The sequence below is a fragment of the Paralichthys olivaceus genome, chromosome 22 (assembly GCF_024713975.1).
Source record: "Paralichthys olivaceus isolate ysfri-2021 chromosome 22, ASM2471397v2, whole genome shotgun sequence".
In the NCBI taxonomy this organism is placed as follows: Eukaryota; Metazoa; Chordata; class Actinopteri; order Pleuronectiformes; family Paralichthyidae; genus Paralichthys; species Paralichthys olivaceus.
The window spans coordinates 7,346,939-7,374,385 of NC_091114.1; the positions used below are offsets into that span (position 1 = coordinate 7,346,939).

General features: G+C 42.0%; 3 protein-coding genes across 27 annotated transcripts in view; 2 read left to right on the top strand and 1 right to left on the bottom strand.

Annotated features, from left to right (window-relative positions):
- Window positions 1–221: 221 nt before the first annotated feature.
- cct7 (chaperonin containing TCP1, subunit 7 (eta)) lies at window positions 222–5,540 on the bottom strand. 2 transcript variants are annotated; one of them, XM_020095783.2, is made up of 12 exons: window positions 5,466–5,540; window positions 4,136–4,219; window positions 3,976–4,045; window positions 3,783–3,889; window positions 3,516–3,694; window positions 3,225–3,396; window positions 2,902–3,066; window positions 2,622–2,810; window positions 2,397–2,494; window positions 2,161–2,293; window positions 1,164–1,370; window positions 222–1,037 (listed from the first exon to the last, which is right to left on the bottom strand). In XM_020095783.2, exons 1-12 carry the CDS (start codon window positions 5,469–5,471, stop codon window positions 810–812), a joined length of 1,638 nt encoding a protein of 545 aa, XP_019951342.1. In that variant the 5' UTR covers window positions 5,472–5,540; the 3' UTR covers window positions 222–809. The 2 variants fall into 2 exon arrangements, with proteins under 2 accessions (XP_019951342.1, XP_019951343.1); XM_020095784.2 differs by having other exon boundaries at window positions 5,317–5,469.
- A 2,236-nt stretch (window positions 5,541–7,776) lies between these two features.
- Window positions 7,777–12,749, top strand: krcp (kelch repeat-containing protein). 2 transcript variants are annotated; one of them, XM_020095362.2, is made up of 13 exons: window positions 7,777–8,153; window positions 8,410–8,571; window positions 9,029–9,110; window positions 9,519–9,578; window positions 9,762–9,996; window positions 10,167–10,265; window positions 10,372–10,503; window positions 10,586–10,773; window positions 10,870–11,066; window positions 11,190–11,284; window positions 11,461–11,515; window positions 11,617–11,714; window positions 11,947–12,749. In XM_020095362.2, exons 1-13 carry the CDS (start codon window positions 7,792–7,794, stop codon window positions 12,180–12,182), a joined length of 2,001 nt encoding a protein of 666 aa, XP_019950921.2. In that variant the 5' UTR covers window positions 7,777–7,791; the 3' UTR covers window positions 12,183–12,749. The 2 variants fall into 2 exon arrangements, with proteins under 2 accessions (XP_019950921.2, XP_019950922.2); XM_020095363.2 differs by lacking the exon at window positions 8,410–8,571.
- Window positions 12,750–16,289: 3,540 nt separating this feature from the next.
- The window catches only part of mark2b (MAP/microtubule affinity-regulating kinase 2b), a 47,359-nt gene continuing 36,201 nt past the window's right edge, over window positions 16,290–27,447 (top strand). For all 23 annotated transcript variants that reach the window (XM_069518217.1, XM_069518219.1, XM_069518227.1 and 20 more), the window contains exon 1: window positions 16,290–17,651. In XM_069518217.1, the coding sequence (XP_069374318.1) occupies window positions 17,601–17,651 (51 nt within the window). In that variant the 5' untranslated portion in view covers window positions 16,290–17,600. The remainder of the gene's footprint in view (window positions 17,652–27,447) is intronic.

Sequence of the window (27,447 nt, forward strand, 5' to 3'; positions counted from 1 at the left end):
GCACAGATTAGTGATTATTAAATCTTTAACTACTAACTAGTGTGCATCTCTGTTCTCCATATGCCTGTATCACTCTCCAAAGACAAAACACAGACGCACGGAGCCAACAGAGTCATCAGAGACAAAGTTGTTCTAGATTATAAAATAAAACCACAGTGAAATGTACTGCCTATTTCCTTTGACAATGATCAATCACTTCCCCACACATTTACAGACTACAGTTTGATTTCAGCTGTGAATTTATTGATAAGAATGGTCCAATAAATAGTTTCCCACAGCGCATACAATGAACGGTTCAGAACTGCTCGACATCAGTGCTCAATTTTTCATGTTACAGTTTGTCACGTAACAGAGAAAAAACTAACCAGATTGGAGATGACAGAACGGCTCCTTCAGGTCAGAGAGGAGCCGCCGACCTTCAATTGACAGGAGTGTGTTTGTTTCAAAACCAATGGGGGGGGACTGATCTCATTCTTGTATTTCAAAATCATTTCCCAGTAACATGGCCGCAGGCGGAAACAAACAGCGCGTGAAATGTCTAAAAGCTAATCTGCAGATGGAAAAAGACAACACGAGAGACGTCAGCCGTCTTTGACAATGTCTAAAGAATCTGTCATGAAATTGAAGGATGAACTCGCAAACGTGTACGACTGGTTACAACACCTCATTTTATCTAGAATTGAAATCCAAATTCAGGTCAAACCCATTGAGACACATTAAACACAATCTTAATTCAAATGTACCTTGACCGTCTCCCTGCATTTAGATTTTAATACCAGTATAAAATGGGGTTTTCTTCCTGCTGTCCCTTAGTGAGCGTGGGGTCTACCGCGGCCTCTCCCCCTGCCGGCACCTGGAGGTCCATCCATAGAGCTGCGGGGGTTCTTGATCGTCTCATCAACTGACAGGATGAGGCAGGCGGCCTCTGAGGCTGCTGTCAGAGCGTTGATCCGCACGATGGACGGCTCCCAGACACAGGCCACGAAGTTGTCCGCTATGTCCTCGTTGTTGATGTCCACCCCATACCACATACCACCCTAACACGAGAAGAGAAAGATGAAGCAAAACATACAATAATCTAAAGGAACACTATGTAAATGACTATGACGAGTACTTTTCCTCAGTGTTGTGAAAGAGTCAGTGAGCGTGTTATTTCATCTCACCTGTGCGTGTTTGGCGCGCAGTTTGTTCAGGATGTTGGTGGCGTCAAAGCCGGCATTGTCACACAGCTGCCTGGGGATGATCTCCAGGGCTTTGGCGTATGCGCCGATCAACAGCTGCTGTTTTCCAGGGATGGTCCTGGAATAATCCCGCAGGTACTTTGACAACTCCATCTCTATGGCTCCTCCACCCGCAACAACGGAGTCGTTCTGGAAACGAGTTGATTACGGTTAGCTTTTGCCATCAGTGTGCAGAGTGGTCGACAAATTGAAGTGGATCACGTTTCTGGATCAGTAAAGATCCAGCCATTTGGCATCTCCACAAAAAGCAAGACAAGAGTCAAGTATACTGCAACAATGATTGAAACCCACTTTGTCAAATGTACCAAAAAGAGCACTGCCTGTTCTAAACGTGCATGTTTGGAATGGGTTGTTTGCTTGAAAGGTTCTTGAGACAAACATCCATCGTGTAACCTCTCTGAGGCTCTTCTCTGAAAATATCAGACTATCCTGCACAACACGCACTGATGTTTTGTCAAACTTGTAACTATAAAACATAAACCATAAAACTGAAAATACTCAATGACACCAGCCTGATTATTCACTTTAGACAGTTACAAAATAATAGTGGACTGTTTTAATGTTAACAACAGTAAGTCATCCAAACTCACATCCGTTTAGTCGAGGGCAACCACTCAACTAACAATAAATTACATTTGCAAGAAACTGTTCTGCCCATAAAACCAAGATACTAATTATTAGCTACAACCAACCACAACTTACAGTTTAACATGTTCCCATAAATTCTATAACAATCACTTTGTACAATCACATGGTGCAAAAGATTTCTCAGACTTTGTAACTAACACAAGTCAAACAGGTGGAATCAGCAGTAACACAGTGCTGTTCATAACGAACACTGTTCTTATTGTGACTACACATATTGAGCTTTCGTGCACTTGCTGGTAAAGCCACTCATTGTCTCCACATATCAACTGACCTTGATGGCTCTGCGTACGATCATGATGGCATCGTGCAGCGATCGCTCTGTCTCCTCTGTGAACTGTTCCGCGCCGCCCCTGAGGATGATGGTGCACGTCTTTGACTTCGGGCAGCCTTTGAAGATGTTATACCTGCGGACAGACAGGATAGGTGTGAGCTGTGGGGGAGTCGTCATTTGAAGTTGTTCTGTAAAAAAAAAAAAAAAAAAGACAAAACTGAACTGGTCCCTCTTACCGCTCTCCTCCAACCTGGACCTCCTCAAAGACTTCACACAGTCCCAGGACGTCATCTGTCAGACTGCTTACTGAGGTCTGAATGGAGCCGCCGCATGCCTGGGGGGCACATAACACACAGTCAGTCAGGAATTATTCAAACTACTTATTACATCAACATCCAAATTATATATATATATATACACACACACATACATATGCATGTGTGTAACTGTGGAAGTCCTACCATCATGGTCCTCTTCAGATCCTCCTCCTGCACTCTGCCAGCACAGAACAGGTCTCTGTCAGCAAAGTACTGAGTGGCCACATCACCGATCGGCAACTTTGACAGAACCACCTTGGCTCCTGACTGATAGATCTTATCCAGTTTGTCGTACAGGATGTTCCACTCTGCGTCCACAATGGCCTGGTAGTCCTGCACAAATAGGAGACGGGAGAAATCATAGAATACACAGCCTTTTGGGTCGTTGTTTGAAATACTAATTACTGTGTTGTGGACTTCATACCTGCACACACTTCACACGGACTTCAGCGTTGTCCTTCTCTGCCTTCAGCTCCAGCTCCACATTGAGCAAAGCAATCTTTGGATTCTCGTAGCTTTTGGGCTGCATCTCAAACCCAGCGTAGGAGAAGGTCTTCTTGAACGCAACCCCAGCAACCAAATGAGAATCCTGCAGAGTTAGTACAGAGAGTGAGGTGAGAGAGTCCCAAACAGAGGGAGGAAGAGGGAATTGCATTTTCTTTTACTGCCTTTTTTTTTATTTTTATGAAAGCTTTATTTCAAATCTCATCATGACATAGCTTCAAGTGCTGAACTCAAGACACCAACCTCAAGGCCTCCTCCCTGGACCTTCTTGATGCCAATCATCTTGAGAGACAGCAGCTCATCCAGAGACATGACAGCATCCACCACCATCTTGGAGAAGAAGTCCTTCTGACCAGCAATGAGCTTGGAGTTCATGGCTGTGGCGGCACACTTCTCCAACAACTGCCTCTGCTCTCTGAGATGAAACAAGGACATTTGAAAACGACAACTTAAAGACACAATGTAAAAAGTGTATTCCTCATAAGATAGATAGGTAATACATGGCAGCCGTGTAAATAAAAAGCGGGCACTCACTGCTTATCGTCTTTCTTCACAGGGACAGCGATCTCCTTGATCTTGTTAACAGCGAGGTTGGTGGCGGTGCGGAACGCTCTGATGATGGTCTGAGGGTGGAGGCCCTCCTCCACGTACGGCTTCAACTGCTTCAGGAACTCAGCAGCCAGGAGAGTGACGGAGGTGGTGCCGTCCCCTACCTGAGGATGGGAGAAAAGAGGAGGTTTTAGTTGGAAATTTTCTTCATAAAAGTTTCTACTTTGTGACAGATTCCACATCTAGACTCACCTCAGCATCCTGGGAGCGAGCGATGTCTACCAAGGTCTTGGCAGCGGGGTGAACCACATCCAGCAGTTTTAGGATGGTGGCTCCATCGTTAGAGATTGTGGCCTTTCCTGCAAAACACAGCATTCACACATTTATTTTAAGGGAATTGTAACGACTCCTGTAATCCATTCAATATTCAACTTTCTGTCCCCACCTCTGCCATCGACCATCAGTTTGTCCATCCCTCTGGGCCCAAGGGTGGTCCTGACAGCCTCAGCAATCACCTGAAATTAAAATTCAAACAATGTTAAATTGTGCTATAGATAGGAAATGAATATCCACACAGTCATTGAGAGCAGAGCTTGCTTTCTGACCTGGCAGGCATTGATGTTACTGATGAGCTGAGGAATGCCCTGAGACGTGTCCGTCCCCTCTTTCAGCAGGATAACTGGTGTGGGCTGCAGGGGAACAAATGATTTGACGGTTAAATGTCACAGACAGAAGCTGAAGAAATCAAGTACGCTGAACCACCCAAAAAAATATATATACTTGAAACAGCAAAGTTTGTTTCACCAGCACTTGTCACTGGAACTTATAATTCTCAAGCTTACTTATTGTTTAACTTCCCCATGGTCATAAAATAGCAAGGAGGCTGTTCAACACAAAGCTGACAAGAAAACACCACAGCACATAACAGAATTAATGACCAATAGAATAATGTCATCACTGTTCACCATAACGATGTTTCAATAATATAAAACGTAATGTTACAAATAAAATTGTCCAATGCATCACCCAGCAAATAAAAAAAAATAGAATTAGTAGTTGTAGCTTTAAAAACAGTGAAACACGCTTCATTAAAGTAAAATATTGTCCATGAATGTTTCCATATTCTAATAGTTGTTTGAGTCTCACAAAGCAGAACTAGATTACTCATCACTGTGCTCCACTACAATCGTTTAGGCCTTAAGAAGGTTGAGATACACAAGCTGAGGAAGCTACTGTAAGGGTGTGGTGCTTTTGTTACCCACTGTCAAACTTTACAGATTAAACAGCTTCTTGATAAAGACTTATATTTATCACTGTCTGAACATGACTGGTGACAAAGACAAGCTTTACTGTTGACAAGGCCTTTGTCTGTCTCTCAGCATCATCCTCCCACATTCAGCCATGAGATGCTGCTTCTCCGGACGTACAGAGACGTCAGAGCCACCGCAGCAACACATTCAAGCTGGATCATTCTTCATATTTAACAGTAAAACTACTATTTCCAATGCAGCCATTCAAACAATGGTCTTATAACAACACAGCTAACTCGCTCACTAGCTAATACTGCTACGCTTACATGAGCTGTACAAGCTAATGGTATTGAAATATATTAAAATATCATTTAAATACTTATTCGCATATAAATCGACTCAGCACACTTTCTTTTAGACGCACTAGCTGCAGACATGTTAGCTAGCATCGCGGCTAGCATCGTCTACGCCCATTGACACCGGGTGATCCTGAGATGCTAACGCAGTCATGCTAGCTGTTAAATATTAAAACGAACCATCTTCACTAAAATAACCGCCTCCTGAGGCTGCTGACAGACAATCAGATAAACGGGGAGTGATTCGGGAGCGGATGGTGGGAAACAAAGCGCACGATGGACGTGGATTGTGAGGTTTTAGCCTGGAGCATGGATGCTAGCTAACTCACCATCATCTTTGCAGTTCCTTCGAGAAGCTTTTACCGGTGCCGCGGCCCACAATGCATTTCGGAAGCGACAGCCGCTGAAGGCTGCGTTCAAGAACAACATCGCGCTGCGAGGTTTAGGCAACGATCTGAAACTTCCAATTAAAATGAGAATAAAACAGAGTTCTTTACGAAGCAGCATTGTGCAGCCTTGTGCTGTTGTTAAAGGAGTATTATATAACAATTATAATCATCATCATTTACATTTCACTATTCCTTTAGAAATTAAATTCATTCATTCTTATTGAAACAGTATTTTACATTTCATGGGCTAGTTATTGTTCCCTCTTATTTCATCTTATACATTTTTACTTCAAAACAATAAGATTCGTTATGACACGAACATTAAATTTTTCTCAATTAAAGTTTTATTTGAATTTATTTGAACGTCATGTCTGTTTTATTACACAAGAGAAGTGAAGGAGGGCAAATGTATTTTCTCTGTCAGACTGGATGTAAGGAGGTATTGAGGGGAGGAGGTAAGGAAGGATGGAGTTTTGGTTGGTGAAGGTAAGGAAGGATGGAGTTAAGGATTAAGGGCAGTAAGGAAAGATGGAGGTAAGGATGGAGGGAGGTGAGGAAAGAAGGTAAATGGGATGGAGGTAAGGAAAGATGGAGGTAAGGAGTTAAGGAAAGATGGAGTTAAGGATGGAGGGAGGTAAGGAGGGATGGAGGTAAGGAAAGATGGAGTTAAGGATGGATGGAGGTAAGGAGAGATTAAGATAAGGAGGGAGGAAGGTAAGAAAAGATGTAGGTAAGGATAGAGGGTGGTAAGGAGGGATGGAGGTAAGGATGGAGGGCAGTAAGGAAAGATGGAGGGAGGGAGGGAGGTAAGGGGGAGTTAGATCAACAGACTTGAAGGAAAGTCAGATTCAGGCCCCAGTCTGCAGCTCTGGTTTGTGCTGTATAATCAGAGTCTCGTCATCTCCTTGTGTAAGGACATTCGATGTGTGTGTGTTTTTACCGTAGATAGTCGCACCACGGCCATGTACCTCTCCACACACACCATACAGAGGAGCAGTGGCTTCATGACCAGCACCATGGAGGTCATCACGGTGATCACGGCAAGCACGGACATGCTCTGCCACAGGAGGTGATTGGTAAAAAACACAGGCACGACCAGGTGGAAGGAAAACTGGGTGAGGGCCAGGTGGAGCAGGAAGAAGTCAGCAGGGAGGACACCGGAGACCTTTGACCTTCAGATTCAAAACCAATAATAATCACAGCAGAATCACACATTTAATAAACATAACAATAAAGTACCTCTATTGATTTATTAATCTTGAATCAGGCCATTTAATTGAGGCTGCATTATGGGATACAGTTGCTCTTGGTTACATGACACTAATGTGTGGATATTCACTTTTTCCTGAGGATGTGACAGACGAGCCAGAGGTTCGACGGGGCGCAGAGAAGAAATTCAAGGAGGTAGGTGGTGAGGAGAATGAGGAGGCCAGCCGCAGCTCCTCCAGATTCTTCGACAGGGTCGCACTCCTTCCAGGAATACCATGAAGGTGAAGAGGAGTTCAGACAACAAACCTGTTGCTGGGTTGAGGGTATGTTTGGAAATGAGGCTGCCCTCAGAAACACGTAGCATGACAATCAGCAGCATATATGTGGGGATCAGACTGGACACTGAGCGATGTCTCCTCTGGTGTTCAAGTCAAATTGACAGTGGCAGAATATCTGCAAGTAAGTAGCATAGATATTTGATTTGATTTTTATTGCTGATCAATCAGTATGTTTGCACAGAAACAGAACGCCCCCTCACATTTCACTACATATTTGACCTTGCATCTCTGTGCAAGTGACAAATAAAAATTCTATCCTCCATCTTTAAATTCGTCTTTGTACCTAATTGTTTTTGGATTATGTTCGATTGTTCGTTTACAATAAATGCATATTTTAGTCTACAGACTGATTGAATCATCAATTTATATATTATTATTATTTTATTGTCATCAATATTAATATGAATGTTAATATTATCAAGTAAGGAAACCTATCAGGGAAACCGGTGAATCAACAGCATCATGCATAAAATAAACACAAGAAAATACGAACAATTATAAATTCAGTTTTTAAAAATAAAAATAAGTTGAAATTAAACAAATATAGTTGAATAAAACATTTAAAAACAGTAAAATGTATAATTTTCAAACCTGAAATAAAAGTGTTGAACAGGTGTTGAACAGGTGTTGAACGCAGCCTCATTGACGTCACGCAGTGTCACTGTACGGAGGCCTCTGATTGGTTTATATCTCGTGCGTCTCATCTCACAGTCTGCTCAATGTTCTATCAGTACACGCCGCGTGGGCGGGGCTACCGTTCGTCCGCCGTTCGCTGCGTGTCCGACAGCGCAGGCTCCTCCCGCAGGGACACTCTGAGCGACAAAGCGAGCGCACACCGCGCGTTACCCAGGGTTCGCGCGGAGTTTGGAAAGTGTACACACGGCGGTGGCGGGAGACGAGTGGACGGAGCAGGACGGAGAGAAAACCGCGGGTGTGATCGTTTACACAGAGTTAGAATCAAGTGTGGAGGTCAGAGACGTTTCGACAGGAGGAGCTGCTGCTGGAGGGAAACGCAGAAGATGGATGAATTCGCAGTTTACGCGGTGTTCGGAGTGAACGGTCCGCCTCAAAGGCTGCTAAGGTAACGACTTCAGCTTGTAACACTTAGCTAGCTGCTCCCCTTGGTCCCGCGGACTCATTAGTTAGCATTAGCTTTGCTTTCTAACGGTCTATGTGTTGTTTCTCATTGGCGCCTCTTTGAATTAGCCGTGTTAAATGTCGGTTAGCTTCTTCTTTGTTGTGAGACACATCCTATTAAACACTTTCACGTGTCGTGCCGCGTTTATATTCGTAACAAGTGACCAATAATCAGCTATTTTTTTATCTCTGTGTGTCAGTGCCAGTGGGTCGTGCAGGGTGTGCGCTGCAGTTCCACCAAGTGTCCATCAAGTGGTGCTGTTCAGCAGCGGGCCCTGGGGGGAGAGGGTGTGCGTGAACGTGGAGCTGAACGACGCAGATCGTTTCCCCATCACCATGGGGAAACTGACCCCGTACAACAGGTAGAGCTCACACCCCATCCTGTGTTGTGGTCGTGAGCACTGTACAAACGATGTGATGTTACCGAAATGATTATATATGTTTATCACGTAGATTGATGAACACGTTAGATGGAGACATAGATTGGTTGATTGATCAGTTTTCCTTCATGCAACTCATTTGAAACAGCCTGTACACAAAAATCACACGGAGAAACATACAGGGCTGTTAAAAGAAGGATATGTAAGAACTCATGTTCCCCTTCTTTTACTTTTTAGTGTGTGTCATCTTAGATTTGGTCAATAAAGATTTATATAAGATACAGAACATTAACTTGGCATTGGAAGAGTTACTTGAAAGTGCTGTTTACCGTGGCTACTTTATTTCTGTCATAAAAGATGAGTGCTGCCCAATGGAGCTACGAAATATTCATATTCACCAGTGACCTTTTCATTGAGTTCTGTATCTGATCTGCTTCAGGTGCCTGTCATGGGAGCAGTGGGAGGAGGACACATGGACAGACAGCGTCACACTGAACGTCTCTTTGGAGGGAGGAAACTTGGTAAATATCTCTGTTAAGGCCCAACAGTCCCTTTAAAACAACACCTATAGCTAAGGTCACGTTACGCTTGGTCCCTGATCTGGATCCGTGGTACAATTTAATTGGTTCTTCCTTGACCCACACCACATCCTTCTACCAAGGTTCAGGGTAATTTGTCCAGTAGATTTTGTGTAATCCTGATAATTAACAGACAAATAGTGCTAATGAAAACAAGAGCTCCTTGGCAAAGGTGACAAACCCTAACAAGTGTGGAAAAGTGTGACGAGGTAAACAAACAACCATGACAAACAGTCACGGTTTCATTCCAGCCATAAGAAACTTTAAATACTAAAATGTAGTTGTCTATTTAAGGCTTATTTTATTGACGGACAAGTTAATATACATGTTTTGTACATTTCTTTTTCTCAGACAAAAGCAGATTGGTCAAAACCAGAACTCATCCTGGCTGTGAAGGAATACACACCAAAGGTAAGATGATAAAGACCTGCTGTTGTTTAGAGGAATTAAGCAATTGAGCCACAAATCAAGAACTATCAGCCCTCTGTGTTTTCCTACATTTCCCTCAATACCAACCCAGAATGGCGCAGAACTTCATCATATCTCAAACACACCCAAATAGTTTTTAAGTGAGTAGATACTGTTCTCTTCAAGGAAACCACAGCTCCCCTCACAGCTCGAGAGCTCAACGGCAAAAGGAAAAGAGGATGCATGGTAGAGGAAGACAATGCTAAGAGTAAGGTGGCGGAGAGGGAACGGGAGGAGGAGAATGTGTGTCCAAATGGTGCGGTGGAGAAGACCACACCTGTACGAAAAGCCAGAGGGCAAAGCAAAGGGGGGCAGAAGCTGTTCATCAGTGGTGGAGACGCAGCAAAGACGAAGGCGGCAGGTTGGTACACGAGGTGACAGATGTATGGAAAGAATGTGACCATGAATATATATCTAAGTGTCTTTGCTGTGTTTGCTAGAAACAGTAAAGAGTTTCTAATGATTATTAGTCCGAAAGACACTCCAGTGTGGAGGAGTGAATCATTTCTTTATCAACTCTCCTGTCTGCAGCTAATGTAGCAGAAGAGGCGCAGGGGATTGTGGGTAGGACGCCTCCTCAGAGCGCAGCCAGGATGAAGAGTAGGCAGGCCAAGACTCCCACACAGACTGGTGAGTTTTATATCACACACAATTTCATCTTTACTTCTATGTCATATTTGTTCACTCTTTTAAGACTTTTAACACGTGAAATGTCAAATCTCTGGTTCTTGTGCAGCCGTGCTAGTGAGCCCGTCAGGCAGATGGGGCCAGACTCTGTGTCCCATCGACACCCAGACAGCAATCCTGATCGGAGGACAGGGAGCCAGGATGCAGTTCTGCAAAGATCCCATGTGGAAGCTCTGCACAGGTCAGTTTCTTTAGAGCTCCTGTTGAAGGAGAATTTAGTTTCCTGTGCATCCTTGTCACAGTCTATACTCTCTGTCCCATAGAGGACTTGTCCTGGGTGGCAGCAGAGACTCTGGCTGAGGGTCCTACCCCTGAGGCCCGGATTGGCCACACGGCCGTCTACGACCCAGACTCAAAGCGGATCTTTGTGTTTGGAGGCTCTAAAAACAAGAAGTGGTTCAACGATGTTCACATCCTGGACACCCAGAGCTGGAAGTGGACTATGGTGGAGGTGAGTGTGTGTTGATCTTGATTTAATTGATTTGTATAGTGACAACTTTAATTAATCTTCTCTTTCTTGACCTTCTCCTCCTCTCCTCTCCTTCAGGCTCAGGGTAAGGTTCCCCCTCTGGCCTACCACAGCTGCAGTATGTTTCGGGGTGAACTCTTTGTGCTGGGCGGGGTGTTTCCTTGTCCAAACCCGGAGCCCGATGGCTGCAGTGACTCACTGTACATATTCGATCCCCACCTCTCCATCTGGTACCAACCCATTGTGACAGGCGACAAACCCTCCCCTCGCTCAGGGTAAGATCTGTTGATCCAAATGTTATTGCAGTATTTCTGGCTGACGTTCTTTCTTTCAAACACACATTTAAAACACAGTTTTCTCCAGCTTTTTAACTCCCTCTTTGGTTTTTGTGCTTTCAGTCACTCTGCGTGTGTGATGCAGGAGAGGAAGATCTATGTGTTTGGTGGATGGGACACTCCTGTGTGCTACAATGACATGTATATGCTGGACCTTGGTAAGACACACTTATACCAGCTGCTTCATAAAGGAGACTCCTAGTGTCATGCACATCTGATGTATATCTATCTATCTTTACATACAAACAAGGAGCCTGTATTGGGAAACAGGTGTAAGTATAGTGTGTAAAATCAGTGTGAATAATTAAGTTAAATATCTTGTTGTGTTTCTTAGGTCTGATGGAGTTTTCTGCAGTAAAAACAACTGGGAAAGCCCCCTCTCCTCGCAGGTATGCAACTTAACACACATGTACCATACATCTACACACCCGGTGGTAACTAGGGCTGGGTATTGAACCTCAGTATGTGTTCAATTGTGTGTGTGTTCCAGCTGGCATGGCAGTGCTGTGCTTTCAGACACAAAGTTTCTGATCCACGGTGGGTACAACGGAAACAACGCTCTCAGCGACACCTTCATCTTCGATATAGGTGAGCTGCATCTCAAGGCTACTCCAACTGATATCAATGAGTGTGTAGTTTATTGCAGTTTTCTTACCTTTGCACACAGCGGCTTCTCTGTTGAACTGTTCCTTTAAACACTGGGTCTATTGTGCACCAATATTGTGGCATATATGTAGGATTTGGGCAAATAAAGGAAGGTGTCATGTAAACTAGCATCCTATAAAATATATAACTGATGCGAGGGTGTTTTGTGTTCCAGACACCAACAGCTGGACAGAGGCGACCCTCCCTCAGATGTCCGTCCCCAGGGCGGGGCACTCCCTCATCACCATGGATACAGCGAGCCGCTTCTCAGAGGAAGACAACGACATGGACGTGGGCATCGTCGGCAGAACTCTGCTGGTGTTTGGAGGCGGAGACAATGAGGGCCATTTCTTCTCCGACCTGTCGACTGTCGCAGTGGAGGAACTGCTCGGTGCTGGTGAAAGAGAGTAAGTCAGAGGTCATGTCTCCCTGACTGGATGTGAAGCTACCACCCCCCCCTTTATAATTTATATTCCCATAGTTTGTCTTTTTTTTCTTTTGTTAAATGATCCCCTTCTTCTGTCCGTTTTTAATGGGATTTGGTTTTGGAAAAATGTATGGGCATCTCTTTTTATACAGATCTCAGATACTGTATTTCAGTATAAAAACATGATTAAGACATTTTCTACTTTTTAAAAACAAACTTTAAAGAAGGTGATATTTTTATGATAGGAACATTGATCTTTGTTTTAGACTTAATTTCAGATCAAGGATTGTTTCCCCATTTGTTTGTACATAGTTTAAAGCTTCTTGAGTTCTTCCTCAGGTAAAATAAATGTATATTTTATTTTCATAAATTGCATCTTTCTGTTTTTCATGAGGCTTTCACTCGTCCCCATCATTTAGCATATGTTGCCTCCTAAATGCTGCCAGTGCATCAACTGCATTTTCAAGTTCACCATCATATTTCAGCTTTTGCATGTGATTTTGTAATTATCACAACTCGTCTTAACTTAATAAAATGTTGAATTTCCACAATGTCACTTTCATGCATCATGTTATTCTGGAAATTAACATCCCTCAAAGAAAGTGAGTCACATGGACAAAGACGGAGAGGAGGTAAAACCTACTTACACTCAGTTTTCCACCTTTTTCCATTGCAGTATAAAACCATCTTGTAAGTCTGACATAAAACTAGAAGAAACACTACTTAGCCAATTAGATGAGGTTTGACACTTGAGGGGGATTATCTCTGTAAACGCTGGATACCTAATAATAGTGTCATGAACATTAGCACAGTACAGACCACCTGGTGTTTGGTGCTAGGACATTTACATAGGTCAGTAAATTCATAGCTTCTGTGTATAAGTGTTCTTAGATCGTCCTCGCTCTTAGGACTAAAGCTGCCATTGACATCGTTCTCGCCTACACTGTGACACAGGGTTTTCTATCAGCTACTGTATTTCACCAAAACAATCTTTCAGAATCAGTTATTCTTTCATAACAAGCTCATTCTAAAAGTCAGTGGTGGCAGCTGAGTGCTTCATGTTCCAATGCATTTTGACCATGTGCGACATTGTGGTAGAAAATTAGGATACTGTTTTAAGGAGGAGGAGAGACTGACTATGATGTATCAGGTGTGTTGAGGAGTATAATGTAGGTTGCCAACCACTATGGGGAAAAGCACTGGCTACATATAAAAAAAAAAACAGTGAGTTGCACTCCGGCCAGATACATTTGGCTCCTTTAACAGGTTGGCTGGTATGTTTTTTAAATGTTTGTCCAATGAAACTTAAAATACACACAAATCATCACTGATACAATTTGCTATTCAGCCTCCTACTCAGTGTCATTTCCTCTCCATAGAAGATTTATGTGACTCAGCAGGAAATAATCTATCTTGGTTGGTTGGTAAAGAGGGACAGGTAAAAAGGTAAGGAGGGAGGTTGGGAGATAAGGAGGGAGGGAAGGAGGAGGAAGAAGTCAAGAAATGTGAAGGGAGATTGTTAAAGAGGGATGGAGGTAAGAAGTTAAGGAAGGAGGGGGAGAGAAGGAGGGAAGTAAAAGGTTAAGAAAGAAGGGAGGGAGGGAGGGGAGTAAAGAGGGAGGGAGGTAAGAACTTATGGAGGGAGGGAGGTAAAGGTGAAGGTAAGAAAGGAAGGAGGGAGGTAGACGGTTATGCAGGGAGGGAGGAGGGAAAAAAATGAGGAGCGTCGAAGGAAGGAATGGGGTAAGTAAGGAGTTAAAGAGGAAGGAAGGAAGGAGGGAGGGAGGTAGGTAAGGAGTTAAAGATGGTTAAAGGCAGAAGGGGGAGGGAGGGAGGAAGGTAGATAGACAGATGGAAAGGCGTCCAGCAGATGGCGACACTTCAACACATTTCAGACACTGGTTCACATGTTCACACTTATCAATGATATTTTTAATAGAGTCTCCAAAAGAAAAAGTGCAGTTGAGAGCAGAACGTGTGTGTGACGTGCACTCTCCTGTGATCCACCGTCAGACTGGACCGGCTCCAACACAATGAGTGAACAATAAGAGGCATTTGGAATGAGTGCACCCTGATCGACAAGTCATAATAAAGTCTCTTATAGACGTAATGATCATGAACACACTGTTACAGACAGAGGTGTTTGTGTCCTGTTATGGTGCATACTGAGCACACTCCCTCCATCATCAGGGGGATGTTTTTCCCTTGATTCATCGGGAAATCCTGCCAGTTGGATTCTCTCCCACTCTCCTACTAACGAACCCTTTCATTTCCTGATTTCTTTTTTTTCTCTTTTTTATTTTCTCTCCCCCAACATCCTCGCATTGTGTAAACGGTGAATATCTGGTATTGTGAGCGGTCTCCGCAGACCTCCTGACTGACAAGAGTTCAGACATCACCACTTCCAGCAGCAGCAGCAGCAGCAGCCATATTATCTTTGTCAGTCCATGGCTGTTGCTAAGTAACTTGAAAATGTCTATGCCAGCTGTCAGCATCTCACAGTCACACTTGGATTGCATGGGTACATATTTACAAATTATGCTCTATCATTACAGCTGTGGTGACGAAACACAATGTGTATTTATAATTGGATATGGCCTCAGTTAAATTACATAAAGCAACAGAAAGTGATTAGATCTGCTTTACTATTTTGTCTTAACTTGTATTTTAGATTTAATTCTTCACAGTGTGTGTTTTACTGTATTTTATTCTACTTCCTATTGTTCTGCTGTAATCTTGGAGCAAGCTGGCACAAGAATTTCCTTTGGGATTAATAGTCTTATCTTATCTCAATTAACAAAAGAAGGAGGCATTTTATGATATAGTAACGAATGCACTCAGTTGGGCACATAAGGTCCAAAAGTCCCCTTAAATCAAAGCAAGCTGCACCGAATTTCACACGCTCATAAATATCAGGCCCCTAAACACACCTTTGTGTTATTCCCTGGGAAAACAGAGAAAGTGTTCAACACAATTTTGATCCAGATCCACACCAGAATGTAATGGGTTCCTCCCTGACCCATAAAACATCCTTCAACCAAGTTTCTTGGAAATTCATCGAGTAGAGTTTGTGTAATCTTGCTTAAAATCAAACCACAAACAGCCAGAGGATCTTAAGTGGTAACAAAAATCCAATCATTTAACAAGCTCATTTGTGTCCTGCTCTAATATTTAACCACAGATACATGAACGTTTTTTGAAGTTGGCTAGAGGCAGCCAGGATGTTGGCTCTCTCCACCTGTTGGCCCCTGGAATCACTATTCATTCTACTACCAACACAAGTATATTTGTTGGCAATGGGTTAATTACATGTAACATCAGCCAAATATACCTCAAATTCTGTATCTATTATTATAAGCATCAATTATGTTGTCTTTGACACCCAAGGGCAAAAGTTTCTTAGAAGTTCACGATGTGCTTGAACAAGGAATTCGTTTTTTTAATATATTCATTATACATGACTTTGCTCAAAGATATAGAGCAAACAGTAAACAAGAAATTACTTAAGTGTACATCTGACTGAATCCGGAATTATGATGATGACTTTAGATACAAAGGGTCTTCACAACAGAAAACAAATTGTTGAAATGCAGAAGGAAGTACACACATAATGATGGTTATAATAGAGATAAAAGACCACCAATAGCCTGGCACTAAGTTTAGAAGAATGCCTTCTATAGAAAGTATGCTTTCACCTGAGAGTTGGTGGATTCTGCATGGATGTTGGACAAGTTATGGGCCCCTCTGTAAGACAGGGCAACACGATTTAGTGCTCAAGAATGACCCAGATGGTATTGTATTGTGATGGTCTAATAAAAAGCAAATGCAGGTGAATTCAGGGCTCTTGAGGGCCCCTGGGGGTTTATCTCCAGTAGTCTCAGGAGTCTCAGGGGGATATGTTTCAGTTGAGGAGGAGTCCTGTGGGAATTATGCGCAAACCAATGAAATGCAAGAGTTTGTCCTTGTGAACTCAGAACTCTCTGGTGACGCTGCACCTGCCACTCGCCAAACCTGGAAGTTACCTCGGGGCTCGGAGAAAAAGTCGAGTGGAACCGAACACAGACGAATCCTCCCTCCCTCCCTCCCTCCTCCTTCAGTCGTGGTGCAAGCAGCCATGTTGCCGCGAGCTTGTTCCGGTATCAGGGCAGGATCGTGCGCATAGTCTGCATTCGGGCGCAGCTCCTCGCCTCTCTCCCCCCTGTCGCCCGTGGCGCACACACACACACACACACCTCCAAACAAGAAGACCCCCCGTCTACAGATCATGGATTTTACAACCTGATGATCCTCCCTTCAGTCGCCTGATCGCGGGGAATAACAGCAGCAGTCGGCGGTTACCGACAGGACGAGCTGGTGTATCGCCTCACTGCAGTGCAGCAGAGGCGGACGACCTTATTCCAATCACGCCACAGGAGGAAGAGCGCCGGTGATTTCCGTGGATTTTGAGTTTGGTGGGCTGCTCCGTGGCGAGTCACCGCCGCCGCGTCCGCCGGAGGATAAGCTAACTAGCTAGCTCTGCCTGGGAAGAAACACTGAATTGGCTAGCTACATGGGCTAATATCGGCCAAGCAGTTAGCTAGCACAGCAAATTAATTCGTGTTTCTCCTCTGCCATGTGACCACTCTCCACAGCGCTGCTTTTATTTCCCTCCCCGGATACCCTAACCTTGGATATCACGCTGGGAACATTTTGGATTGTTTTGTGTGAGTTGGGAAGGTCGAGACCTCGCCGGGAATAACTTTGGCCTGAAAGTTTTTGGACCCCAGACCAGAAAGGAAACATCTCAGCCTCTTGAAAAAAAAAAGACAAATATAGACGACGAGAGTGCGTTTATCAGAAACAACGTTGGATTTAAGTTGGTTGTCGATTTCGGCGACAGCTCCAGCTTCCTCCGGCGTTAGTTAGCAACGTTACTTAGCATGTTAGCCACCTAATTGAACCTTGTCTTGTGCAGTGCAACCATTGCCCAACTTTTCTTCAAGCTAGCCCAAGTAGCTAGCTGCCGAAAACGTCACAGCATCAGGTTGTTAGCTCGCTAGCCACCCTCGACGCTGTCAGATGCTAACTGGAAACTGAATGTTTCCCCACCAGGACCGAAGCTGAAAAAAAGACACTTGCTCTCCCTTTTCCTCGTTTTGTGCTTGTTGACAAACATGGGACGTGCGGTCGCTGCTAGCTAGTCTCTAGCTAGTTGGCTAACTCGGCTAGCCGCTGATGTGGGATCCAACTTGTTGATTCACGGGTGAATTGTCGTGCTGCTAGCTGGCTAGCACTGGACATCTGTTGGGAATTTACCTCCACCACCAGCTACCCACGTTTTAAATGCACAATAGACACTGAAGAATCGTTCTTGTGTCACTGTTCCTTTCCCCCTTTTTTGGCAACCCCCAAGTCTTTCAAAAATGTCAACAAGGCCCCCACTGGTGCAAGTCATTGAGAATTCGACCGGGCAGGTAAGATCTACATTCAAGATCACTCTTCCAAACAGTGTTAGAGTTGATATTAACCCATTAACACACCCATGTGTGACATTCTCATCTGCTTTCGAGGGAGGCCTAGTTTGGCGTCTCTTTGCTTTTCTCTGTCTCCCTTGTCTTCGCCACACAGCAGTGATTCACCAGCTTGCCTACGCACTCACACTGGGTTTCCCACTCCTTGCAGAATATGAGATCAAATTTAGTCTCATGTTGAGTCTGTGTGCTGGGGCATGTCCTCCCGCTTGACTTATCATCAATGAGACCTGTGGCAATAGGGATAACCCTGTCCGCCAGTTCCAGATGATTGGAGACAGTGGAGAAGCCTGGCACCTACACACAGTATATAAGCCTGGTGCCTCATTAACTTTCTATACAAGTGTGTGGGCTAAATGCACCTTTAACCTTTGGAAACATTAAACATCCATTGTAAAAAAAATAGCTGGAGACCTTACATTTCATGTCATATATTTTAGTATTTAATTGCATGTTATATAGTGCAGGCATGGACTTGTGGTGGTGCTCTCCAGAAAGAAAGTTGATATATTGTGTTTGTGCTGGACAGTCTTGACACAGGAACCTTAAAAGAAGAAAAATCCTGTTTGATATAAAGAAGCATTGGCGGCTATGGGATCATAGAAAACGGACGTCCAAAGTTTTAAGATGCTAATGCAGACAACATATCGTGTGGTGAAACAGCACTACAGGAGCAGATGTAGACTTAAAAGCATAGGTTTTATTACAATTGGCATCCAGATGTTAGGCTGAAACGTGTCTTATTTGGGTTCAGTTGGGGTATTGAAGGCATTTACAAGCAACACACAACCTACTTTGCCCTAGAACTCCTGACCTCTGTCCATAAAAGCTAATTAATCAATACATTTTAACAGGATTTTCAACTCAGGACATTAAGTAAGAGTCTGTGTTTCATGTGTCCATTCAGTTGAGTAGAGAAAAGCTTTGGTAGCATGTTTTAAGCTTAAAAGAAACCCCTTGGCTGTACATTGTAAATCATTAATATAAGGCCTCTTCTTCCAAGAATACAGAATCTGTCTTAAACCTGTCAGGCAGTTTAATCTAGAGATGAATTACGAAGAAGCCACACGCGCATACATACAAATCTTAACTACACATAGCATTATTTGCATTACTTGGACAGTTGATGACATACCACGTTTTAATCTGTCTCTTGAAATGAAAGAAAAAAAATTGGATATGCAAATCAAATAGAACATTTGTGTCTCTACATCTTGACAGTTAGCCATTACATGTTTTCAGTGCGTGTGAGAAGCTTCACACATTTCTATATTTGTATTGCTTGTGTATCTAAAAGTATAGTAAATATATTAATGTGGCTGTGGTGACAGATTAATTTAACAGTCAATAGCTTTGATGAGCGATGCATCACAAAAATGTAGTAATTTTACACACGTAAAGCATTGGCTCCAGCCTTTATGAAAAATGAGTAAGTAACTTTGAGTTTCAGATTTGTAAAGAGCAGCTGTAAATCCAAACAGACTTCAGATCTGCTTTCACCTGCCAATAGGAAAACGTCTTGATGCAGGAGACTCAAAGGTTCAAAGATTTTGTCTACTGTTGTTTCTTGTGCAAACGCTGACGGAAATTGTGTGTTGATACCGTGATCTCACTACGTGTGAGTGTGTGTTTGTCCGACGAAGTGGATCCCTGCTTTCATTAAAGTGTACAGAAAAAGCAGATCTGGTCAGACTGGTACGTAAGAAGGTAGATGCAAGCAAATAAATCTACACAAAGTGACACATGCATATTCTGACACGGCTACACCCTTATCTGAAACAGAAAAACGATACTGTTCCTTATTGTAGCTGTCACACACACACACACACACACACTTCATTTGGTGTTTCACGGTTTATTCCGTGTTCAAGTTTGCATGTTTTAAACGTATAGGTATAATACTCACATTTACAGACACATGAGCACAAACCTACAGTTTGGTCAGACTTCTGCATTGAATTCAAGAAACCACTGACGTGTTGGCCTCTGTAGTGAAAAACAGTAGTCTATCAAATTAAAATAGACCTGGCTTTACTTTGGCCACAGCAGCAACACGTGCAATATAGTTATATCATAATAGTTATAATCGTACATATCTGGTGGTGTACCTTGTAGTGTGAAGCATTTTGACATAAGCCACATGAAAATTGAAGTGAGATTTACTCTCACAGTTGTACAGGCAGGCTAATTAAAGTATAAACCAAAGTGCAGGGTAGTAATCATTAATAACCTTCAAACTGAACTTCCTTGTCGGCCCTCTATCTGCACCCTTTAGAGATACACCTGTACCAACACAGTGTGTGTGTTTTTAAAAATCTTTGGGCTGTAGTGCTGTTGTTGGCCTGTGTGGGCATTTCCTCGTCCCACAGCATCCAGAGAGGATTCAGGGGTGGGGAAAGAAGAAAAAGTTTGGGGTCATGGGGAGTCCTTAAGTGGGATTGTAGGCAAAAGGTCATGGATGGATATGTCCGCACAAACGCAGTCTGTTTAGAAGGCCATGTATAGAATGCCTTTGGTGTCGGGTCTCAAGATACAGGACAAAATGGCACAGGACATGAGGATGGACAGAGTGTTGTGGGAAGGCCTCTGTTCCTGTCAGAGAGGGTGTTTTGATCTGATTAGTGAGTGTGCTATTTGGAAGGGGGAAACTGTTAATAATATTTGATGTCAAGTTAGCCTAATGCTAACTTGTAATGATTTACTTTACTGAGCTTCTTTTACACATGACTAGCAAACTTAGTGTGAATGGGTAGAAAAGGTTTTTACTGACCAAGACAGATACTGTTATCATAATCAGTTGCGGGGTACGTATCATAAGAGCGCTGAGAAACATAGAGAAGTGACTTGTGATGTCTTTCTGACAGTGTGAAATGGCAGATGCATTGAGTGACAATGATTTGAAATGCTGCCATGTTACACAGGGTTTGGTAATGGCTGTGACCTCAAGGAACCTGAATAGAAAATTTGAATGTGCCACACTATTGGTGTGACACTAGTATAAAACACTAGTAGTACATATTAGTACATAATCTAGTGCTAAATATGTCAGAAATAATTTTATATAAAATTATTGCAGCAGATTTGTTCCAAATGCAGTTCTGCATTGCTTAATGTTTTCTAGCAGTTTGTACTCTTTTTGTGTACTTCCCCCAGACATGGTCATTTTATTGTCGGATTTCCTGTTTTACAATGTTCACGGTCTTATTCGCTTATAGTCTGGTCTCTAAGAAGACAAACTAGTACAATTTGAAAAACTGTCTGGCCTCTTCAATTGTTACTTCATCCTCTTATTTCATTGTTTCCGTTGTTACTCACTTACTGAGCAAGCAGGATTCTAAGGTGTGAGGGATTTAAACTATTAATTTGTGCAAGTGAGACATTCCCTCACTGCAGAGGTCATGCAGAGCCAAACAAGTTAACTTCATTTTGGAATTTATTTAATGTTTACACTGTGTTTACCCAAGGTTTATTTATGCAGGGCCCCACATCCCTCAAGGAAATAAAACAAGGATCCAGGAAATATAGCACAAATCACAAGGTGGTGTATATCAGGGCATAAAAGTTAATATTATCCACCTGGTTTATAGTAAACAGTACAATCTGCCAGGGTCCTTCAGTTAGGGAAAGGAAAAGTTCTCAGAAAAATGAAAAAGAACGAAAAATCTGAAAGAAAGTCAGAAGAATAAACCAACTGCCACCTACTGAACACTGTCCTGTTTGTGTGCTACTTTATCAAGCAGGAAAGGTGGAGATGAGTTCAGTGGGATTCCTTTGGAATACATTTTATTATAGGGCCCTCAATTCCAAATTAAAAGTGAATTCATAAAAATGTGGGATAAGATAACCTATGAAAGGAAATATATGACTTCTGCTTTCATTTTTACAGACTGTATTCCTTTTGTTTCCCTTAATTTCTCCCATTTTTGAAAGCTGAATTTGATTGTAGGCCTGGAGAGATGCTTAGTGCAACTTCCATTTAATTACCTAAGTCAAAATAAAGAAAAATTCTTATCACTCGGCCCAAGTTAATCTAATCTAATCTATTCTCGCCCAGCAAGATTGTGAGCTGGAAATTTAATACAGATGAGACAGAGAGAAGCCCCAAATGTGTGAGTGCACTGACAAAGGTATGCTGGCAAACAGACATGGTTTAAAAAAAAAAAATAATAATTTCAATGTTCACCTTTTGCCTGTCCTTCATTCATGCTCCCCCTTGTATGAGTCATCGTGTAAGCAATCTATAGCTATGCACGTGCATGTGCACACGTACACGTTGCTGTTACGCCCAGGAAACCATAAATTATGCCTCTCTCCTTACCAGACCAGTCACTAGGCAGATGAACAGAAAGACAAAGCTAGCCAGGGCCCTAGCAACAGAGAACCTGACACACACACACACACACACACACACACACACACACACACACACACACACACACACACACACACACACACACACACACACACACAGAGAGAGAGTCCCTTCAGTTTTCCCTCACACACTGATACTTGCAGTTAGCTGTTAAATGGAATAGAATTACATTTTGATTTAGCGAGTTCTCTGCCATTTATACCTGGTGTTTCAGTGGACACACATAAATATAGGACAGACAGGTGCTACCTCGTTGTTTAACCAACAGTGTGGTGAAGTTCAGTGCTTTGTGTGTGTGTTGGATTGTCTGAGGGAGCAGGGCAGAACAGGCCTTTCCAGTTGAGCTGAGTGGTAGGTGTGGCAGCTAACTGTAGACCTGCGATTTGAAGGAGTTGACGTCATTCAGGTGAAGGAGTGTGGATTTGTCTCACTGCTTCAATGTGATTTGGTCTTTCTGTTTCAGTTCACTATCAATACTTTGATTTCTCCCTGTGATCCAATGAGGGTGCTTTAATATCTAGGGAATGGTAAATAAACACATTTGAGAACTGATAAAATATGCAGGAATAGATCAACTTCAAACCAAAATAAATTTTAAAGATTTTTGTTCTTAAACAAAAGATTTGGCTATTGAAAAAATATGAAAGATAGTCAAAATATATTGGTTAATGTCTAAAATCAAGACAAATCAGAACCAGAATCCTTTAAGACAGGTGGCAAATGTTCAAATAGCCATTGTTTGTACACTAAGTGCTGCACCCAAGTTGTAGTAACGCTGCCTACCATTCAAAACATATTTCCCAAGGCCAAGAATGTCTGTGTCAGAGCTACTTTGCTGTAGTGGTTCTAACAATACAACTTGATTCACCTACTTCGCAATCTCAATATCAAATCAAGAGTAAAATGCATGTAGGCACCCAGCCGCTTTCTTATCCTGCAGGATTAGCTGCGTCTATTGGTGGAAACTTTCTGATCTCTGCTGAGTCACATTGATTCAGAAATTCAATCACAGAGGCAAAATAAGGTTATCTGAGGTTCAAGTCATGTTGTGGAAACCAGGAACAAACAAGCCAGCATGATCAGGATATAATTCACCACCTTTAGAGTTTACACCCAAAAGATGTAACCGTTTTTTTAAATCTAATCCACTAACACAATTTAATATTTGTATTTTCCAATTGACATTTTCTAGATTTGTGTTTCTAGATCTAGTTGCTTTGGTTAAATGGTCCGACGAATGCCCATTGCCATTAATTTACTCTCAGCTCCACTATTTCCGTGTTCCCACAGGAAATTGTTTAGCTGAGTATGCAACCCTGTTATGTCTCATGTTGTGATCAATTAATTGAGTAAAAAACACAAAGTGTAGCCCAAATCATTACATATCTACAATAATATCTGAATGTGCAATGCAAAATAGCCCCTTCTGAGATTAGTTGATAGTCAGAATACACCCAGGACAAGTTGCGAGTTAACAAAATGGCTGACATGTAATTAACCTAACATATATGTCTTTGGATTATGGGATGAAATCTACGCAGGCACAAGAGAGAACATTCAAACATAAATATAGGCCTCAGCTGGTTGAACTCAGAGCCTTTTTGCTGCGACTTGACTGTGATCGCCGCTGCACCACTCTGCCACCTCGAGTAAAAACAACACAGTGAAAATATTATTAATTGTATTTCAGTATTCAGTACTATCAGTTGAGTAAATCACTAGGATTTTGCATCCACCGAGGTAGTTAGTATCACTTGAATGGGAGTTCATTGTCGCACCACTGTGCAGGTCACAGAATGTGATGTAACATAACACTGGTGGTGGAGAAAGGCAGAGCAGCTTCTCAAATGATCAAAAATGCCACCACTTGATAAATATTTAAACAAAGGACTTGTTGTTCATTATGAGTACTCCCCACAAATACAGCATTTTGCAGTTATTTCATTGACTCTCGAACATTTAAGTGAGTCCGCATGTTTGTTTACCTCAGTATCACACATTTATATGTCGTCATCCTTATTTTGCTGATGCCTGTAGTGTCAGAGAGACAAAACAGACTAACTGCATGGAGAATGTGAATGAAAGATTTGATAAGGACAAATCCTGGCATTTTACCAATTTGAAACTAGATCCAAAATGGAACCCATCCCTGCTCTCACTCGCTGAGCATAGCAGCAGAACTAATGCGAGGAAGCGCTGTGCAATGTGTCCAAACTGTGACAGCAACAGAGCAAACAGGAATTAATTTGACATACAGACACACACACGTACACATACCTTGGGAGTCTGGGTAATCCAGTTCAAGGGAACACACACGACACGACATTCACAGCAAACTGTGACCCACTGTGACACCATCTCGCTAAAATAAGGGGCCTCTCACAAATTTACTTGTGTGTTTGCTTAGCTAGTGTGCATATGCTAGCTCCACTGCATACTAGATATTGTCCTGCAGAGTTTGAGAAGAGGTGAGAAAGGAGCATATAAGCAAGAAGTTAACCAAGTTATGATTTGAAAAATTCTGCAGTTCACTTTTGTTAACTGACTTTCTCTTGAACATTGCATTGACACTGAAGCCAGTGCATCTGGAGGCACATATCAACACTACGTTGGATAGTTGTGTAGCTTTGTATAGTTACCTGTGATGGGCACAGTTTAATGTAATGGGTAAAGGATTTGATCCAACTGGTCATTTTTGGCCCATTATAGGAATTTTAAATTAAAAACGGCATGATGAAATAGTATTTGAGATCCACTGTGTAAATCATCAGATGAGTCATTTAAGTGCATATATAATAGTCTAAAACGTGTTTTTAAAAAAGATAAAAGAATGTGGCTGAAGAAGAAACATAATCTGATTTTACTCTTGTGGCGGTAAATTAAAGCTATATGCATATATGCATTAAAAAGCATGTTGTAATGTTAAGCAGTGCAAGAAATGGTTTGACAGAAAGCAACCACCCATAGGCTGAATTTCAATTTTTCATTTCATTGTATTTTTTTTATTTTGTCTGTCTTGCATTTTGTATAAATGGAAACTGAACTGAGTCAGCTTTTGTGCTCAAATTGTCTGTATTTGTTAATTTTATTCCCATCCCTTGACCATTATTCTCACAACTACTGCACACCATGGTCCTGTTAAACTAGCTTTTCATGATGTGTTTAATCAGAGGAACTGTCAAACAGGTGCAGTAGCATTTCTTCCTGGCATTTGGCAGCTTTTTAACTTTTTAATTTCCCTCTCATTAGAATTGTTTATTTAAATGAGATCTCCTCAGATTGTTCCCTTTTAGGTTTTTTGTTATAATTTGCCACTAGTCCCAGTTAGCAGCTGTTAGACTTTTAGGTAAGAGTTATGATAAAGCAAGCAAAGTGACAATTGAAAAGAAGTTATGCTTCTGTATGATAAAACTAGGACTGTGCACGCTGTATGCTCCTGTTTAAGGATTACAAACTGTCTTTGTCACATTTATTCTTTTCTGGAAACTCGTCTCGGCATTGAAGCGGAGTATAAATAGAAACATAAACATATGAATAGCAGGGTTGGAACAAAAGTGATGGGAGGGAGGGAGGGAGGGAGGGAGCAAGACAAAATGAAGGAAAGATTAAAGAAATACAAACCAATATTGAGATAGAGGGCAGAATTCAGCAAGCGACAAATCTCCATGGCAACACTGCCATCACGACCTAGAGTTGGGAGGTGTGTGTCCTCCCACCCACAAATTTCAGTATAATGCAACAGCTTTTCTATGTGGTTGTGTTATGTATCCAGTAAAGACCCTCTTTGTTCTGAGCTTGTTTGCTCTACATATATCTTTGATAGATAAGGAAAAATCAAAGAAGGGAAAAATCTTCTGTATATATTGGATTGAGATTGTGGACTGAATCTTGAAATCTTATTTAAATAGGGATGTATTTATCCAACTTCATGTTTTTGTGTCACACTGTCAGTTTTTCCCATTATGAAACAAAACACTGATTCAGCTGTTGTCAAGGATATTGGTGATGAGCGGTTTGATTAGGCAGATAACAAAGCTGAAGGTGTTTTTGTTTTTAATCAGTGTTACCTCCTTTTAAAGTCACGTTAAGCCAATTTGGACAGGATTAATTAACAAATAAGTTCATCAAGGGTAAACGAGAATCATGCTTTCAACAACACTCGTCTTAACAGCAAATTACTGCTGGTGGTTCATTTATAGAAAGCCAGGTTTTGTCATATTATATGTAGGCATGTTATAGCGACGATTCTAAGCTGACATCACAGCAGCTCCTGTAATGATCTCACAGGGTCAGCCTGACCTTACAGTTTTCTCCTTTGCAAGTACAGGACACTAATTAGGCTTACATGTTACTACAAATGGTTTCTTCATCATTGGGTTAGCCTAAGTCTCTTCAGATCTGCCATTACCCTCCACAGAATCTGAACCGATCTCATTGAGTTTGTTAACAGCTCTGCTTTAAAAAGCATCTTAAATTGCAAGCTGTTTATCTGGAAGTGATCGGAGGACAGACCAAAATGAGTTCTTGGAGGCATAATGATTCTCTATGAGCTGTGTGAAAATTACCCAGACTTCTGTTGAGGAATAAAAGCCAATTTTAGTTTGTGATAAAGTTCCACCATAGGTCAGCTGAGTGCCGTTTGCCTGACTGAAGTTACACTATTGGTCGGCCAGCTGAGTGTTGAGAGTTTCCGATCTGACAGTTGCTCTTTCAAAATAAATAGCTGTTCCTATTACATCATAGGGAGAATGTTAACGGGCAGTGTTACTTAGAACACTTCTCTCATGATTTACTGACTCCCTCAATATATTGTAATTAATTATCATCTTAATTTGGACCAGTGGCATTGCGAATAATTCTTAAAGTTGCAATGATTAAGACTATGAATGATTATTTTGATACCCAGGAGGTCACCCCTCCATTCCAAAACAACACCTGCACACCTTGTGATCTGACTGTGATCTTTAAATTTTTATTCCACTGGCAGCAACCTCACTCTTGTGGGATGTGTGTACACATTATATACGTTATATCCAGGTGCTGCCCCCCTCATGAGATAAACATAGGCAGATAACCCCATTAACGTTACAAGGTTTGATCTCGGCATTTAGGTTTAATCTGAAATATTTCCAAATAAATACTTCTGCTTTTCGCTTTGACACCACATCCTTTGCAATTTTCTTGTTCACCAATTCTCCTCTCATCACATCCATAATTGTAGCATCGAAAAACAAATTCATTACTTCTTTATGAACTTTGGTTCAACTGCTGATATGGCAAAATGAACCAACTAGATTTATTATATACAGTATATAAAAATGACAGTTGTGCCATCATTGCTGTGTAACATTGGTAACACCTATTGCT

What these genes read in the sequence shown, in the direction of transcription:
- cct7 (XM_020095783.2), bottom strand. An exon ending in TCCAGGGAGGAGGCCTTGAG is followed by an intron (nt 3,067 to 3,224) that starts GTTGGTGTCTTG and finishes CTAACTCTGCAG; the next exon opens with GATTCTCATTTGGTTGCTGG. An exon ending in GTCCAGGTTGGAGGAGAGCG is followed by an intron (nt 2,294 to 2,396) that starts GTAAGAGGGACC and finishes GTCTGTCCGCAG; the next exon opens with GTATAACATCTTCAAAGGCT.
- krcp (XM_020095362.2), top strand. Translation starts at nt 7,792, where the DNA reads ATGTTCTATCAGTACACGCCGCGTGGGCGGGGCTACCGTTCGTCCGCC. An exon ending in CATGTGGAAGCTCTGCACAG is followed by an intron (nt 10,504 to 10,585) that starts GTCAGTTTCTTT and finishes TCTGTCCCATAG; the next exon opens with AGGACTTGTCCTGGGTGGCA. An exon ending in AAACCCTCCCCTCGCTCAGG is followed by an intron (nt 11,067 to 11,189) that starts GTAAGATCTGTT and finishes TTGTGCTTTCAG; the next exon opens with TCACTCTGCGTGTGTGATGC.